Raw genomic sequence first — 17,357 nt, 5'->3', positions numbered from 1 at the left:
CTGAATGTCATGTATAGCACCTTTAACAAAATTTGCCCGGAGCCCTGGTTTGAGGCTACAGGTGTTTGTGTAGCCCTGCCTCCTGCAAGTTGCTCTGTATTTAAGCTGAGTGGCAGGGCAGGAAAATGGCACCTGCAACTTCCCTCATTTTCAAAGAATTCCCTCAATATGCTCCAAAATCAATATGAACAATCTGTCTCCTATTTGCCTCCAGCATTGTGTGTCTGCAGTTGGGTGTGTCTTTGAAGGCAGCAACCCAGCTCTCATTGGCCCTTTCCGCTCACCCAGTGCTGGGTGACTTTTCAAGCTCCAGGTTCCATGTCCCACTGGTTTTACAAACCCATGGAATTCTGTCCCTCCGGTTTTTAAAGCCAAACGTTATGGGGATTATTCTTCTCTGTGTGAGCTTCCTGGTGCAAGGGCACATTTCTTTTCCTGCCTTTTCCACAAGTGCAGGCTCCTCCTTCCTAGGGGCAGCCTGCTTCCATTTCTGACCTTCCTAAATCTTTCAGATGCAGCTTCTTCTTTATATTTAGTTGTTTACTTTGTTCCGTCAGTCTTTAATCACTTTCCCTTTTATTGCCTTGTACATGGATGATATCTTGTGCACATGGGGCCAGGTGAGCTCAGCGTCCTTCCACACCACCATTGTTCCAAGCTCTAATTGAAGCTGGCCCATTTTCTTACATCATCTACAAAATGAAATGGATTAGTGACCTAAATTTAAGACCCGGAGCCATAAAACTCCTTTAAAAGATCCCTAGACAGTAATTTCTTTGACATTGACTTTAGCAATATTTTTCTGGATATGTCTTCTCGGGCAAGGGAAACAAAAACAAAATTAAACTATTAAGACTATATCAAACTAAAAAGCTTTTGCACAGTGAAGCCAACTCACTGAATGGGAGAAGATATTTGTAAATGTTCAATAGGAAGTTGATATCAAAGATATGTAAAGAACTCATACAACCAATGCCAGAAAATTCCAGTTAAAAAAATAAGCTGAAGACCTGAAAAGACATTTTTCTGAAGAAGACATTCAGGTGACCAGCAGACATATAAGAGGATGCTCAACGTCACTAATCATGAGGGAAATGCAAATAAAAACCACTGCTATGAGATATCACCTTACCTCATCCAAAATGGCTGGTAATAAAAAAAGAAAAATAACAAGTGTTGATGAGGATGAGAAAGAAGAACTTGTACACTATTGGTAGGAATGCAAATTGGTGTAGCTACTATGGAAAACAGTATAGAGGCTCTTCAAAAAATTAAAGATAGAATTACCATATATGATCCAGTAAATTCCATTGCTCTGGGTATTTCTCCCCCAAAATGAAAACACCAATTCAAGGAGATATATGCACTTTTATGTTTATTTCAGCATTATTTACAATATCCAAAATACAAAAGCAACTTTAATGTTCATTGATAAATGAATGGACAAAGAAGAGTGGTGTATATATATATGCACAATGCAATATTAGCCATAAAAAAGAATGAAATTTTGCCATTCCTGATCACCTAGATGGACCTAGAGTATTTTGCTGAGTGAAATAAGTCATACAGAGAAGACAAATACCATGTAATTTTGCTGATATTTGGAATTCAGAAAGCAGAACAAATGAACAAAGTGAACCAAAAACGTACAACTCATAAATACAGAGAACAAAATGGTGATTGCCAGAGGGGATGGGAGAGGAATAGGCAACATAGGTGAAGGTGGATTAGGAGATACAAACTTCTAGTTGTAACACTAATAACTCACTAAGATGAGAAGCACAGCATAGGAAATATGCAATAATATTGCAATAACTTTCTATGGGGACAGACAATAACCCTACTCATATATATATATGAGTTATATATATGACAATAACCCTACTCATATATATATATATATATATATATATGGTTATATATATGTGGTGGGCATTTTGTAATGTATACAATTGTCTAATCACTGTGTTGTACACCTGAAACTAGTATAATTTTATGTCAACTATATTTCAGATTAAAAGAAAAATAATTTAAAAAGAAAATATGTCACATAGAAAGTAATTAATAGATTTTATATACAAACTTGATAGTATTTTCCTCTGATTGGTCAGAATATGGGCTTTCCCCCCCTCTTTCATTGTATTTTTTGAAAATTTCTAGAGTAAGTAATCATATTATTAATAAATATTTTTTTCAGACCTGACACAAATTTGCTAAGTTGTAAGTAATGGGAAACTAGCAGAATCTGCAATGAAGCCAGGAAATCAAAGAGAGAGTTTTGAGACGGTTCATGGAAGAGTGGCATTTCAATAGATGGACACAAGTGACAGAGGTAATACCAAGCTGTGTCTAAAAAATGATGACTCATGAAATCATACGAAAAGTCCAAGGCTGAATAAACCAAAATGATGCATGTCTGAGTGTACTGATGATGAGTGTAGACCATGAGGTTAAAAAGGAACATTAGGACCATGTTATCTAGGAGGATATCTTAAATCATGTGAAGTTTGTTTATATATATATGCCTCGGTCACTTTTCAGAATTTGATTTATAGGGGAACTAACAGTTAGTTTAAGTAATACTGTTAAATAGGAGCTCCCTACCCCATTGTAGTATAGTACACATTACTTAAAATTTGAAAGGAAGGAAGTATAACTTTTGTAATATGGGTTGAAAATTGAAATCTAGAGTTTATTTTTTCATAATAGCATTAGCATTAACTAGGAGAACAATAAAGAATCTGGGTGTTTAAAGAAACAAGTGACATCATCTTTTCTGTTTAAACATCAGCTTTCTCCACAGAACCTTCCTCAGAGCCCCCAACACCTCCTTGTTCCTCAGGCTGTAGATGAGGGGGTTAAGCATGGGGGTAATGATTACATCAAACACAAAGAGATGCTGGTCCACTTCTGAGGGGAGAGAGGAACGTGGAGTTGTGTAGATAATCATGGCTGGACCAAAGTAGAGACTTACCACACCAAGGTGGGAGGAGCAGGTAGCTAGAGCTTTATTTTTGCCCTCAGGGGAGTTCATGTGGAGAACAGCGAAATAGATGAGGATGTAGGAAGTCACGATGAGTCCAAAAGGGATAAGAAGGAAAGCAATGCTGGACACTAACACCACTTTCTCATAGGTTGAAGTGTCCTCACAGGAGAGCTTCAGAAGGGCCATTACCTCACAGAAGAAATGGTGAATTTTTCTGGAGCCACAAGTAGAGAAGTGCATTGCATAAATAGTGTGCATTAAGGAGATGAGCACACCCCCAGCCCATGAGCCAGTGGCCATTTGCATACAGACTCGGGGTGTCATGATGACCGGATATCTGAGGGGGCTACATATGGCCAAATAGCGGTCAAAGGCCATGAGAGTCAGAAGAACACATTCAGCCACTCCTAGCATTAAGTATAGAAAGATTTGGACTCCACAGCCAATGTGAGAGATAAACCTATGTCCAGAAAAGAAGTTGGCAGCCATCTTGGGGACAGTGGTGGAGATTAACATTAGGTCCATGAGGGAAAGCTGACTGAGCAGGAAGTACATGGGAGTGTGGAGGCAAGCATGACCCCAGATCAGCAGGGCCAGGATGGAATTTCCTGTGATGGCCACCCCAAGACTCAGAAGTACAACGGAGATGAGGAGTTTAGGATGCTGGGAGTCAGAGAAAAAGCCAAGGAGAATGAAATCTGTGGTGACAGATTCATTTCCTTGCTCCATGCCTTAGTCTACTGGTTTGATCTGGAGGATCATGGAAGAAGAACATAGAGTGTCACTGCTCTTCTAGTATAAATGCACTACTGATTTGAATCTACTCTGGAAACCTGCATAATTACTGAGCAAATCCAAATATGTTGCAATATATTTAACTTTTTTTTTTTTTGGCTCAGTTGGTTGAGCGGCTGCCTTTGGCTCAGGTCATAATCCTGGCATCCTAGGATTGAGTCCTGCATCGGGCTCCTTGCTCAGCGGGAAGCCTGCTTCTCCCTCTGCCTCTGCCTGCCACTCTGTCTGCCTGTGCTCACTCTCTCTGACCAAAAAAAAAAAAAAAAAAAAAGCAATACACTTAATCTATCAATCTGCAGCCAATGTTTTAAATATTCGTGATATGTATTGAATAATGTGACATGTTTTGGAAAAAAAAACGTTAGAACGTCTTCCTTTAAAAACACAAAGATGCCTTCAAATACATCTCAGGGAAACAAGGATTTCATTTATGTTTATACACAAAGAGTGTAACTATCTTGCTGAGACAAATTACTGACTGGTAGCTGATAGGTTTTGTACCATTATAATCTGTGTAACAATAAACACAATTGATCGATGTAACAATCAACAATATAATCTGTCCTGGGTTCTCATCATTCACCGAGTTCTCATGCAACTACTAAGTTATCAGTGAGGGTTTTATTGTATTTTTAAAGAAGACTTTATTCATTTAAGAGAGTGACAGTGCCAGCACGGGGAGAGGCAGAGAGAGAATTCCCTATTCTCCCCACTGAGTAGCCCTTCCAGAGGCTAAAGCCCAGGACCCTGGGATCATGACCTGAGCTGAAGGCAGATGCTTAACAGACTGAACCACTCAGGCACCCATAGCTATGAGGGTTTAAACATACATATAGGAGTTTCTTTCTAAAGTGCCTTGAAGATATTACCACATATAGAGTATCACAAATTATTTATAACCCTTATGTCTCCCCACTGGAGCCTAGGACAATGACTTCTTTCATTTGTGTTCTACCTGGTCATTACATGTGTCCATTTTTGTCACCTTCTGAGGAGTCTCAATTCTTCAACATTTTCCTTTGTATTCTGTGGCTCATTAAGTCAGACATTAAGCTGTTTACAATAAAGCCTTTTGGTTGATGATTTTGGTGAAGTTGGTGCTGCACACTCACAGCCAACCCAGGGTATCTCTGCTGGTGCATGAAGCAGAGATTAAATACAGCGCTGTGCCATGAGATCTCTGGGGAGTGTTTTGTTTCTGTCCTGCTCCAGTAGATAATTAGCTCAGGTTTTAGGGGGTATGACTGAATTCATTGGGAAGAAAAATCACCCAATCCTCTCTTCTGCATCATGGTGGTTAAGGAGAAAAGCAAAATTTAAACACAGACTTACCTTTTACTACCTGCATGATCTGGGCAGTTTCCAGGAACTCCCTCATTTCTGTTTCCTCATTTACAACTTGGACATAACAATAACATAGGGTTATTGTCAGTTAAAAGAAACAATTCATGTGAAGGTGTGAACAATATACCTCACCTGTCCACAATTGGGTTATGATGAATTTTCGAAAGTCTAGTGTATCACAAAATAGCTAATATTAATCTAACCTGAATTAACTGAGATTTCACAAGTAACAGATGATTTTGGTTCATGAAAGTAAACAAAAAATGTTACCATTTCATATACTAAGACATAATCAGATCAGACTAAGGGTCTTATGACATGGATAACCTAGGGAAGGCAACCTGTATTTGGGGGGAGAGAGCCTGACTGATAGGTGATGGACAGGACACACCAATATTCAGTAACTTTAGTGGAAATCACTTCCTTTTTTCCACTCTATCACAAACTGTCATCAGCTGCTGGAAATCACTTTGAATCCACGTGGGTCTAATTCTTCATGTTTGTACCAGTTCCAGGACACAAAGTTGTTTAAGATTCTCCTTATTCCTCTAAAATGCCTTATAAATCATTTAATGCTTTATAAATTTTTATTTTCTATTTAAATTCAATTAGCCAATATATGATACATTGGTTTTAGATGTAATGGTCAATGATTCATCAGTTGTTTATTACACCCAATTCTCATTACATCACATGCCCTCCTTAATGCCCATTGCCCATTTATCCCCTTCCCCTAAGCCCCTCCCCTTCTGTAACCCTTAGTTGTTTCCCAGAGTCAAAAGAGTTTCTCATGGTTTATCTCCATCTCTGATTTTTTTCCCTTTCAATTTTCCCTCTCTTCCGCCTATGATCCTCTGCACTATTCCTTATATTCCACATGTGAGTGAAACCATGTGATAATTGTCTTTCACAATTATTAATTGTTAATAATTATTAATAATTATTAATTAATTATTTCACAATTGATTACTTTACTTAGCATAATCTCCTCCATTCCAGCCATGTCAATGTAAATGATAAGTGGTCATCCTTGATGGCTGAGTAATATTCCATGTTAAATATGAATCACATCTTCTTTATCCATTCTTCTGTTGAAGGATATCTCAGCTCCTTCCACAGTTTTGTTATTGTGGATATTGCTACTATGAACATTGGAGGGCATGTGTCCTTCTTTTCACTACATTTGTATCTTTGGGGTAAATACCCCGTAGTGCAATAGTTAGGTCGTAGGGTAGCTCTATATTTTATTTCTTTAGGAACCTCCATACTGTTTTCCAGAGTAGCTGTACCAGCTTGCATTCCCACCAACAGTGTAAGAAGTTTCCCATTTCTCCACATCCTTGCCAAAATTTGTTGTTCCTTGTCTTGTTAACTTTAGCTATTCTGACTGGGATGAGGTTGTATCTCATTATGGTTTTGACTTGTATTTCCCTGATGACAAGTGATGTGGAGCATTTCCTCATGTGTCTGTTAGCCATTTGTATATCTTCCCTGGAGAAGTGTCTGTTCATGTCTTCTGCCCAATTCTTAACTGGACTGTTTGTTTTTTGGGTGTTAAGTTTGAGAAGTTCTTTATAGATCTTGGATGCTATCCCTTTATCTGATACATCATTTGCAAATATCTTTTCCAATTCTATACCTTGCCTTTTAGTTTTGTTCACTGGTTCTTTTGTTGTACAGAAGTTTCTATCTTGATGAAATCCCAGTAGTTCATTTTTTTTAAAGATTTTATTTATTTATTTATTTGACAGACAGAGATCACAGGTAGGCAGAGCAGCAGCAGAGAGAGAGAGAAAGGGAAGCAGGCTCCCTCCTGAGCGGAGAGCCCGATGCGGGGCCCAATCCCAGGACCCTGAGACCATGACCTGAGCTGAAGGCAGAGGCTTAACCCACTGAGCCACCCAGGCGCCCCTCCAATAGTTCATTTTTGCTTTTGTTTCTCTTGCCTTTGGAGACCAGTCTTGCAAGAAGTTTATGTGTTCAAGGTCAAAAAGTTACTGACCACATTCTGCTCCAGGATTTTGATGGATTCCTCTCTCACATTTAGGTCTTTCACCCATTTGAGTTCATCTTTGTGTGTGGTGTAAGGGAATGGTTCAGTTTCATTCTTCTGAATGTGGCTGTCCAATTTTCCAGCACCATTTATTGAAAAGGCTGTCTTTTTCATTGGATAGTCTTTCCTGATTGTCAAAGATTAGCTGTCCATAGAGTTGAGGGTCCACTTCTGGGCTCTTTATTCTGATCTATTGACCTATCTGTTTTCGAGCCAGCACCATGCTGTTTTGATGCTCGCAACTTTGTAATATAGATTGAAGTCAGGCATTTTGATACCCCCAGCTTTGGTTTTCTTTTTCACATGCCTCTGGCAATTCATGGTGCTTTCCAGTTCCATACAAATTTTAGGATTTTTTGTTCTAGCTCTGTGAAAAATGCTGATGGCATTTTCATAGGGATTGCACTGAATGTGTAGATTGCTCTGGGCAGCAAAGATGTTTTAACAATGTTTATTCTTCCAATCCATGAACATGGAATGTTTTTCCATATCTTTCTGTCTTCCTCAATTTCTTTCATAAGTGTTCTGTAGTTTCCAGAGTATAGATCCTTTACATCTTTGGTTGGGTTTATTCCTGGCTATCTTATGGTTTTGGGTGCGATTGTAAATGGGATCAATTCCTTAATTTCTCTTTCTTCAGTCTTATTGTTGGTGTAAGAAATGCAAGTGGTTTATATACATTGATCTTGTATCCTGCCATGAGCTGAATTGCTATATGAGTGGTAACAATTTTATGGATGAAGTCTTTTGGGTTTTCCATATGAAGAATCATTTTATCAGTGGAGAGAGAGAGGGTTTGACTTCTTCTTTTCCAGTTTGAACCCCTTTTATTTCTTTTTGTTGTCTGATTGCTGAAGCTAGGACTTCTAGTACCAAGTTTAATAAAAGTGGTGAGAGTGTGCATCCTGTCATGTTCCTGACCTTAAGGGAAAACTTTCAGTTTTTCCCCATTGAGAATGATATTTGCTGTGGGTTTTTCATAGATGGCTTTTATTATATTGAGGTATGTTCCCTCTATTCCTATACTTTGAAGAGTTTTAATCAGAAAAGGATGCTGTATTTTGTCAAATGATTTTTGCATCAATTGAGAGGGCTATATGGTCTTTTATTTTATTAATGTATTCTATCACATTGATTGACTTGTGAATGTTGAACCACTGTTGCATACCAGGAATAAGTCACACCTGGTCATGGTGAATAATCCTCTTAATATACTGTCTGATTTTATTGGCTAGTATCTTGGTGAGAATTTTTGCATCCATGTTCATCAAGGATATTGGACAGTATTCTTCTTTTGAATGGGGTCTTTGTCTGGTTTTGGGATTAAGGTAATGTGGCCGCTTAGAAGGAGTTTGGAAATTTTCCTTCTATTTCTATTTTTTTTTTGAACAGATTCAGTAGAATAAGTATGATTTCTTCTTTAAATATTTGTCAGAATTCCTCCAGAAAGCCCTCTGGCCCCGGACTCTTGTTTTTTGGGGAGGTTTTTGATTGCTGCTTCAATTTCCTTGCTGGCTATTGGTCTGTTCAGATTGCCTATTTCTTCCTGTTTCAGTCTTAGCTTATAAGTTTCTAGGAAGGAATCCATTTCTTCCAGGTTTCTTAATTTGTGGGCATATAGCTGTTCATTATATGTTCTAACAATTGTGCCTGTTTTCTTGGTTCTAGTTTTCATCTCTCCCCCTTACATTCATGATTTTATTAATTTGGGTCCTTTCTCTTTTCTTTTGGATAAGTCTGACCAGAGGTTTATTAATCTCATTAATTCTTTCAAAGAACCAGATTCTGTGGGGTTTTTTTTTTTTTTTGGTCTCTTTTACTGTTCTTCTGGTTTCTATTTCATTGATTTCTGCTCTAAACTTTATTATTTCTCTTCTCCTGCTTGGTTTAGGCTTTATTTATTCTCTCTCCAGCTCCTTTAGGTGTAAGGTTAGCTTGTGCATTTGGGATTTTTCTAATTTTTTGAGAGAGGCTTTGATTCCTATGTACTTCCCTCTTAGGACTGCTTATGAAGTATCTCATAGATTTTGAACCAATGTGTTTTCATTCTCATTAGTTTCAATGAATTGTTTATGTTTTTCTTTAATTTCCTGGTTGACCATTCATTCTTTAGCAGGTTGCCTTCTAACTTCCAAGTGTTTGAATTCCTTCCAAATTTCTTCTTGTGATTGAATTTCAGTTTCAAAGCATTGTGGTATGAATGTGTATGCAGGGAATAATCTCAATCTTTTGGTATGTGTTGAGACCTGATTTGTGACCAAGTATGTGATCTATTCTGGAGAAAGTTCCATGTGCATTTGAGGAGAATGAGTATTCTGTTGTTTTAGGGTGGAATGTTCTGTATATATCTATGAAGTCCATCTGGTCCAATGTGCCATTCAAAGCTCTGTTTCTTTGTTGATTTTCTGCTTAGATGATCTGTTTATTGCTGAGAGTGGCATGTGAGGGTCTCTTACAATTAATGTATTCTTATCAATATGATTATTTTGGTTAACAGTTGGCTTATGTAGATGGCTGCTCTCATGTTGGGGGCATAGATACTTAAAACTGTTAGATTTTCTTGTGGGATAGACACTTTAAGTTTGATACATGTTCCTTTACATTTCTTACTACAGTTTTTGGTTTAAAAATCCAATTTGTCTGATATAAGAATTGCTACCCCAGCTTTATTTTGAGGCCTGTTTGCATGATAGATTTCTCCATCCCTTCACTTTCAATCTGGAGGTGTCTTTAGTTTCAAAATGAGTCTTTTGTTGGCAGCATATGAATGAGTCCTATCTTTTTTATCCAATCTGAAACCTGGTGCCATTTCATGGGAGCATTTAGGCTATTCACATTGGGAGTAACTATTGAAAGATATGAATTTAGTGCCATCATACTGCCTGTAAAGTCCCTGTTTCTGTAGATTGTCTCCATTACTTTCTGGTCTATATTACTCTCGGGGTCTTTCTTCTTTTATAGAATTCCCCTTAAAATTTCTTGCAATTCTTGGTGGTCACATATTCTTTCAGTTTCTGCCAGTACTGGAAGCTCTTTGTCTCTCCTTCTGTTCTGAATGACAGCCTTGCTGGATAGAGTACCTTTGGCTGCATGTTATTCTCATTTAATACCCTGAATATGGCTTGCCAGACCTTTCTGGCTTTCCAGGTCTCGGTGGACAGGTCTGATGTTATTCTGATGTTCCTCCTTCCATATGTAAGAAATTTCTTTCCTCTAGTCTCTCTCAGGATAACTTCCTTGGTTCTAAGATTTCCAAGTTTTCTTTAATATGCTGGGGTGTTGGTCTGCCATTATTGATCTCGGGAGGGGTCCTCTCTACCTCTTGGACATGAATGCTTATTTCCTACCCCAGATTAGGGAAGTGCCCAGCTATTGCTCAGTTATACCTTCTTGTCCTCTCTCTCTCTCTCTCTCCACCCACTCAGGGATCCCAATAATTCTAACATTGGAATGTTTCATGGCATCTTTGATTTCTCTAAGTCTGGTCTCATGGGCTTCTAACTGTTTATCCCTATCTTCCTAGACTTCCTTCCTTTCTAGCAGCTTTTCTTCTAGATCCCTAATTCATTCTTCTGCCTCATTTACCCTGGCTGTTAAGAGTATTCAGTTAAAAATGTATCTCTTTCACAGCATTTTTAAGTTCAGGCTGATTAGATCTCATTTCTGTCCTTAGATTCTACATTGTTACTATTGCTTTTTTTTTTTTAGCATAGCTATTGACTTCATGATTGCTATCCTGAAGTCTATCTCTGACATCTTGCTTATATCAATCCATTAAGTCTGTGGTAGAGGCCACTGTCTCTGGTTCTTTTCTTTGTTGGGTTTTCCTCCTTCTAGTCATTCTGTTGAAGGATGGTTGTGGTAATGTACAGAGTCCAATATATCAACTACAACCAAAGCACAATACATCCTAGGAAAATCTGGAGTGGTCAGAAGATATTACTAAGAAGACCAAGTCAAAATGAAGCACAAAAAGTTAATTTATAAAATTTTTAAAAGAGATTTAAAAAAATTAAAAATTACCCCCAAAAGGAGGGGGTGAGAGGAAGGGGGGGTATAATCTCTCAGTGTGGACAAAGTAGGGTGTTTCAGTTGTTTCCAGGAGTATTTTGTTGTGTTTGTTAGAGGAAACTACCTCCCAAAATTACAGGGAAAGTAAAACTTTTATATAAAGGTAATATTGGATAGGGAAAAAAGGACTACATTGAAGCACATATCTTTAAAATATATATAGGTGTGTGAAAGTACAAGTTAAAAAGCTACTATGAAATGTAAGTTGATATATTAAACATCTGGTTGAAATGAGAAAAAGGTAAAAAGAAAAAACAAAGACAGCATGGTACTGGCACAAAAACAGACACATAGATCAATGGAACAGAATAGAGAGCCCAGAAATAGACCCTCAAATCTATGGTCAACTAATCTTCGACAAAGCAGGAAAGAATGTCCAATGGAAAAAAGACAGCCTCTTCAATAAATGGTGCTGGGAAAATTGGACAGCCACATACAGACAAATGAAATTGGACCATTTCCTTACACCACACACAAAAATAGACTCAAAATGGATGAAGGACCTCAATGTACGAAAGGAATCCATCAAAATCCTTGAGGAGAACACGGGCAGCAACCTCTTCGACCTCTGCCGCAGCAACATCTTCCTAGGAACAACGCAAAAGGCAAGGGAAGCAAGGGAAAAAATGAACTACTGGGATTTCATCAAGATCAAAAGCTTTTGCACAGCAAAGGAAACAGTTAACAAAATCAAAAGACAATGACAGAATGGGAGAAGATATTTGCAAACGACATATCAGATAAAGGACTAGTGTCCAGAATCTATAAAGAACTTAGCAAACTCAACACCCAAAGAACAAATAATCCAATCAAGAAATGGGCAGAGGACATGAACAGACATTTCTGCAAAGAAGACATCCAGATGGCGAACAGACACATGAAAAAGTGCTCCATATCACTCGGCATCAGGGAAATACAAATCAAAACCACAATGAGATATCACCTCACACCAGTCAGAATGGCTAAAATCAACAAGTCAGGAAATGACAGATGCTGGCGAGGATGCGGAGAAAGGGGAACCCTCCTACACTGTTGGTGGGAATGCAAGCTGGTGCAGCCACTCTGGAAAACAGCATGGAGGTTCCTCAAAATGTTGAAAATAGAGCTGCCCTATGACCCAGCAATTGCACTATTGTGTATTTACCCTAATGATACAAACGTAGTGATCCAAAGGGGCACGTGCACCCGAATGTTTATAGCAGCAATGTCCACAATAGCCAAACTATGGAAAGAACCTAGATGTCCATCAACAGATGAATGGATGTGGTATATATACACAATGGAATACTATGACCATCAACAGAAATGAAATCTTGCCATTTGCGACATCATGGATGGAACTAGAGCGTATCATGCTTAGCGAAATAAGTCAAGCAGAGAAAGACAACTATCATATGATCTCCCTGATATGAGGAAGTGGTGATTCAACATGGGGGCTTAAGTGGGTAGGAGAAGAATAAATGAAACAAGATGGGATTGGGAGGGAGACAAACCATAAGTGACTCTTAATCTCACAAAACAACTAAGGGTTGCTTGGGGGAGGGGGGCTGGTAAAAGGGGTGGGATTATGGACATTGGGGAGGGTATGTGCTTTGGTGAGTGCTGTGAAGTGTGTAAACCTGGTGATTCACAGACCTGTACCCCTGGGGATAAAAATATATGTTTATAAAAAATAAAAAATTAAAAAAAAAGAATATATGGAAAAGAACCTAATAGAATTAAATCATTGAATTTTTTTATAAAAATAACACTAAATTTAACACACAATATTTGGTGAATAATAAATTTAGTCTGAATTGATGAGAGGATATATAAACTAGAAGATTGAGCAGAAATATTGCAACCAAGAAAAAAAAGAAATATTTTAACTTGAGGACATAAAGAGAGGTGGTTATGGAAAAAAGTAGTCACTAAGGATATATGAAATAGAATAAGAAGAAATAAAATTTAATTGTTTTACTAGTGTATACCAAAAAAAAGAAATTAAATAAATGATGATAAACAAATTTCTAATTTTATAATTCGACAAGGAACTTACAAATCAGAAATGCATTGTAACAAAAATGGGCAAAATAAAAATACTCACCAGAAACAAAAATTGCATAAAACAAAAGAAAAAGAAAAATTTAAAGCACTGAGAAAAAGAGAAAAAAAGTTAAAAGTAGTGAAAGATAAACTAGAGAAAAGTGAAAGCAAAATCTCTACAGCCTTTCTAGAAGACAGAGCAGAGAGAAATAAACACACATCTTGAGAGAAATTGTTGCTCAGGCTTAAGTTGGATACTTAGCTTAATATCTTGAAATAAAAAGAGTAAATTTAATTAAAAAGAATTGATTGGGTTACAAAGGGAAGCTACTTTATAATTTTTTTGGAATAGAAATAAAATTTTCCTTCACAAAGTTTGAGAAAGAGAATGAGACGAAAGAACTTGTAAGCACACGGAAGGTCCTTGGCATCATAGGTTTCAAAAATATTTAGGTAAAGTATAATGTTATACATTTTAAACATTATATAAATAAATTAAGTGTTTTTTGAATAAAAGGAAAAAGAGTTTTTGGATAATTATTTCATGATTAACTTGTTTAAAATTGATTGTGAGTTTGCTACATTTTTGCAACATATTTTTATCCTTCTATCAGAACAATTAATACCAAAGAACTGACAGTGGCATAAACATTGCTCAAAAGCTTCTGGAAGTCTAGTATAAGAGGGTCATATGCCCATAATAGGATTATAGGTGATGAGATGATGAAGTCCACCCAGTAGACAACCACAAAGAAACTCACCAACAACAGGACAGTGCGGGTGGCCCTTTTCTCTGGAGAGGCTCTTGAAGAGAAGCTGGTGCTGTGAAGGTGCTGGCAACGCCTCTGATGTCTGGTCAAATGAGTCACCGTGTATGCACTTGAGACCAGAGAACAGCATGACTCCAATGAAGTAGACATCCCTGGATAATGTCAAAGTGAAAAGCAGTGCCCTGATGGTAGGGGCTATGGAGGAAAGTGAGCAGTATTTACTGACATTCAGTAGGTCGTCGTTGGTTGTATTAGAAGATGCAACAGTATAAAAGATGGAGTTCACACTGAGAGACAAACTGAGAAACCATAAGATGACAAAGGAATGGAAGATGTAATGTGTGCATTTATGTTTAAATCTGCCCAACCAGGAAGTGCTGGGGCTGATGGTGATGGCCTGGATTATGCTCAGGAGGCAGGTGGTACAGATGGAGAGACCCCTCATCACTCTGCTCATGTAGAATAAAACCTTACATTTGAAATCATTCAGAAAGTTTGGTGATTCAAACAGCTCTGTAGGCAACAGAAATAGTATAATGAAGAGTTTCATTATGTGGACATGGGCCAAGTGACAGATGATCAGGTCAGTGGGTTTAGGCCTCTGATCCAGAAGGAGCATGAAGATTTGGAAGAGAAGGAGGAAGGTGTTGGCTAAGATTCCAGTGCCAAGTTGTAAAAATTGACATATTTTAATAGTAACGTGCATAGAAAATGCAATTATCATAGTGGAAAAGAAGTGTATTTTGTACATCTGAAAAAATATAGACCCCATATTATCCATGATATTTATTTTGTAGTCAAAATCATCGTCATCATCACAATTTTTATATCTCCTAAATAATCCTTAAACCTACATTGTATAAAGTCTTAGAAATAAAGTCCATCTATCTATTGAGAGATCTCACACAATGTATCCACAATCATGCTAGAATAATGAACCCATTTCCCATACTTCTGCGGTACATGCATTTCTCCTCCTTTATCTCTTCCTCCCTTTTTTTTTTATTAAAAGATTTTATTTATTTATTTGACACACAGAGAGAGATCACAAGTAGGCAGAGAGGCAGTCGGAGAGAGGGGGGAAGCAGGCTCCCTGCCAAGCAGAGAACCCGACGTGGGGCTTGATCCCAGGGGGGTTGATCCCAGGACCCTGGGATCATGACCTGAGCTGAAGACAGAGGCTAGAGCCCACTGAGCCACCCAGGCACCCCACTTTCTCCTTTTTCTTCTTCTCCCCCAATCCTTCTTCTTTCTCCTTCTCCCTTTCTCTTCTTCTCCTTCATCTTCTACTTCTCCTCCTCCTCTTCCTCCCCTTCCCTTCCCTCTCTTCCTCCTCCTCCTTCTCCTTCTCCTCCTCCTCTACCTCCTCCTCCTTCTCCTTCTTCTCCTTCTTCTCCTCCTCTACCTCCTCCTCCTTCTCCTTCTTCTCCTTCTCCTCCTCCTCCTCTTCCTCCTCCTCCTCCTCCTCCTCTTCCTTCTCCTTCTTCTCCTCCTTCTTCTTTTTCCTTTACTGTTCTGTGTTGCCCTGTCTCATCACCAATGATAGTAATGGCCATACAAAGACTTAAATGTGTTTGTACAGTTGAACTGAAGTAAATTTTATGCTACGGGGGAATTAATCACCAAAATAGACAATTAAGCAAAAATAATGTCCAGGTGAGTCTTCCAAAACATATTGTTGACACTTGTTCTTCTTCCTCCTTTTTCCGCATTTAGGGATTACATTGGGTTTATCCTGATAACTCAACATAATCTTGTACTTTAAAATGAAATCATTACTAATCTTCCTTCTATCTACAGCCTTCATTTCCATTGCTGTATAGCCTACTACATTTATATTGAGGGTCTGAAGATTTGGATCTCAACATCCTGGGTATAGGGATAATTATTTTTTGCCATAAATTCTATAGTAAAAATTTATTCAACATGAACTTGGCTCACTCCCCTTTATTTTCAATCACAGATATCCCTTCCATAATCTCTATATCAGGAGGGAATTGCTAAATAGCAACTCTCAATTTTCAAGAGAACAAATGCACAATTCATTTCATGATATCCACAAAGTTGTATCAAAATATTCATATGGTGATCTTTCTTATGTGGCTTTAATACAAGGATACCTTCCAATGTCATTAAAAATGCTTATTACTGTATGGTAACTAACATAACATAATAAAAAATTCTTTTTTTAAAAAAGATTTTTATTTATTTATTTGACACAGAGAGAGATCACTAGTAAGCAGAGAGGCAGGCAGAGAGAGAGGGGGAAGAAGGTTCTCCACCAAGCAGAGAGCCCAATGTGGGGCTCAATCCCAGGACCCTGGGATCATGACCTGAGCCAAAAGCAGAGGCTTTAACCCACTGAGCCACCCAGGTTCCCCCATAATAAAAAAAAATACTTACATCTCCAATAGAAAATATATTTCTCTTCAGGTCTGATCAGGATATTTCCAGGATCAGAACACTTTGTAAAATGTCATTGAATAGTTTTACAATTATTTTACCATGTTATTTGTTCTGGATGCAGGCATAGTCCTTTTATCCAGTTAATTTGATACAGGGCTTAGAAAATTTTTCTTTCTTATTTATTTTTCTTATTTATCCTCCTGAGCAGAAAGAGTGTTCACTTTTTTTATGTGAAGAAATTTTGACAGGTTATGTTGTTGGCTCAAACTCAGAATATTATTGCTGAGTTTACTCTATAATTACCTGATATATGTGATTTTATAGAGGAGACATGGTATATTTGATCAAATGAACTGTAGCTATTTTTTCATGTGTTTAATATTTTATATGTCAAATTTCTCTCCAATGCCAGAACCAAAAAATTAATAGTTGCCACCAACATATATCTGTAACAAAAGCACATTTGGGTCCTGCTATCATGCTGGACCCTAGAGAAATACTAAAATAATATTGACTTAAAGGCACAATGCTATTCAAAATTTAAGAATCACCAGTAAAACAACATTTGGGTGTTGGTCAGTAGTATATGTGTAATATTTAAAGATTTTATATGTAAATCATTAAAAAATAAAACGTATCATAGGCAGTCTCCCAAAGAAAGATAATAAGATATATTCAGTACAACAACAGAGATAACAACTTTAATATTTTCTTTTACTTTCCTATGGGATAGATGGTTGACCACCTCTAATTCATGCCCACTCTCTCTAAATGACAGTTGCATACTGAAGAAGCATTTCTGCTGGATTGACAAATAATGCTTTTTTCCAATGATACTCTTAAGGACTTTGTACTGAGCCTGAACAAGAAAGCACCATATTTCCCATAGATTCAAGTTGACAAATAA

General features: G+C 37.6%; 2 protein-coding genes across 2 annotated transcripts; both read right to left on the bottom strand.

Moving 5' to 3' along the window:
- Window positions 1-2,767: 2,767 nt before the first annotated feature.
- Window positions 2,768-3,715, bottom strand: LOC132027632 (olfactory receptor 2V1-like). The gene has a single exon (XM_059416407.1). It carries the CDS (start codon window positions 3,713-3,715, stop codon window positions 2,768-2,770), a length of 948 nt encoding a protein of 315 aa, XP_059272390.1.
- Window positions 3,716-3,718: 3 nt separating this feature from the next.
- On the bottom strand, window positions 3,719-14,768 carry LOC132027631 (putative vomeronasal receptor-like protein 4). The gene is given in 4 exon segments (XM_059416406.1): window positions 3,719-3,736; window positions 13,828-13,882; window positions 13,884-14,176; window positions 14,178-14,768. Coding segments are annotated over 4 exon segments (957 nt in total).
- Between the last annotated feature and the right edge of the window lie 2,589 nt (window positions 14,769-17,357).

The sequence above is a fragment of the Mustela nigripes genome, chromosome 12, assembly GCF_022355385.1.
Source record: "Mustela nigripes isolate SB6536 chromosome 12, MUSNIG.SB6536, whole genome shotgun sequence".
NCBI classification, from domain to species: Eukaryota; Metazoa; Chordata; class Mammalia; order Carnivora; family Mustelidae; genus Mustela; species Mustela nigripes.
The sequence above is the reverse complement of the archived record's forward strand: the minus strand, read 5'-3'. Positions and strand labels throughout refer to the sequence as shown.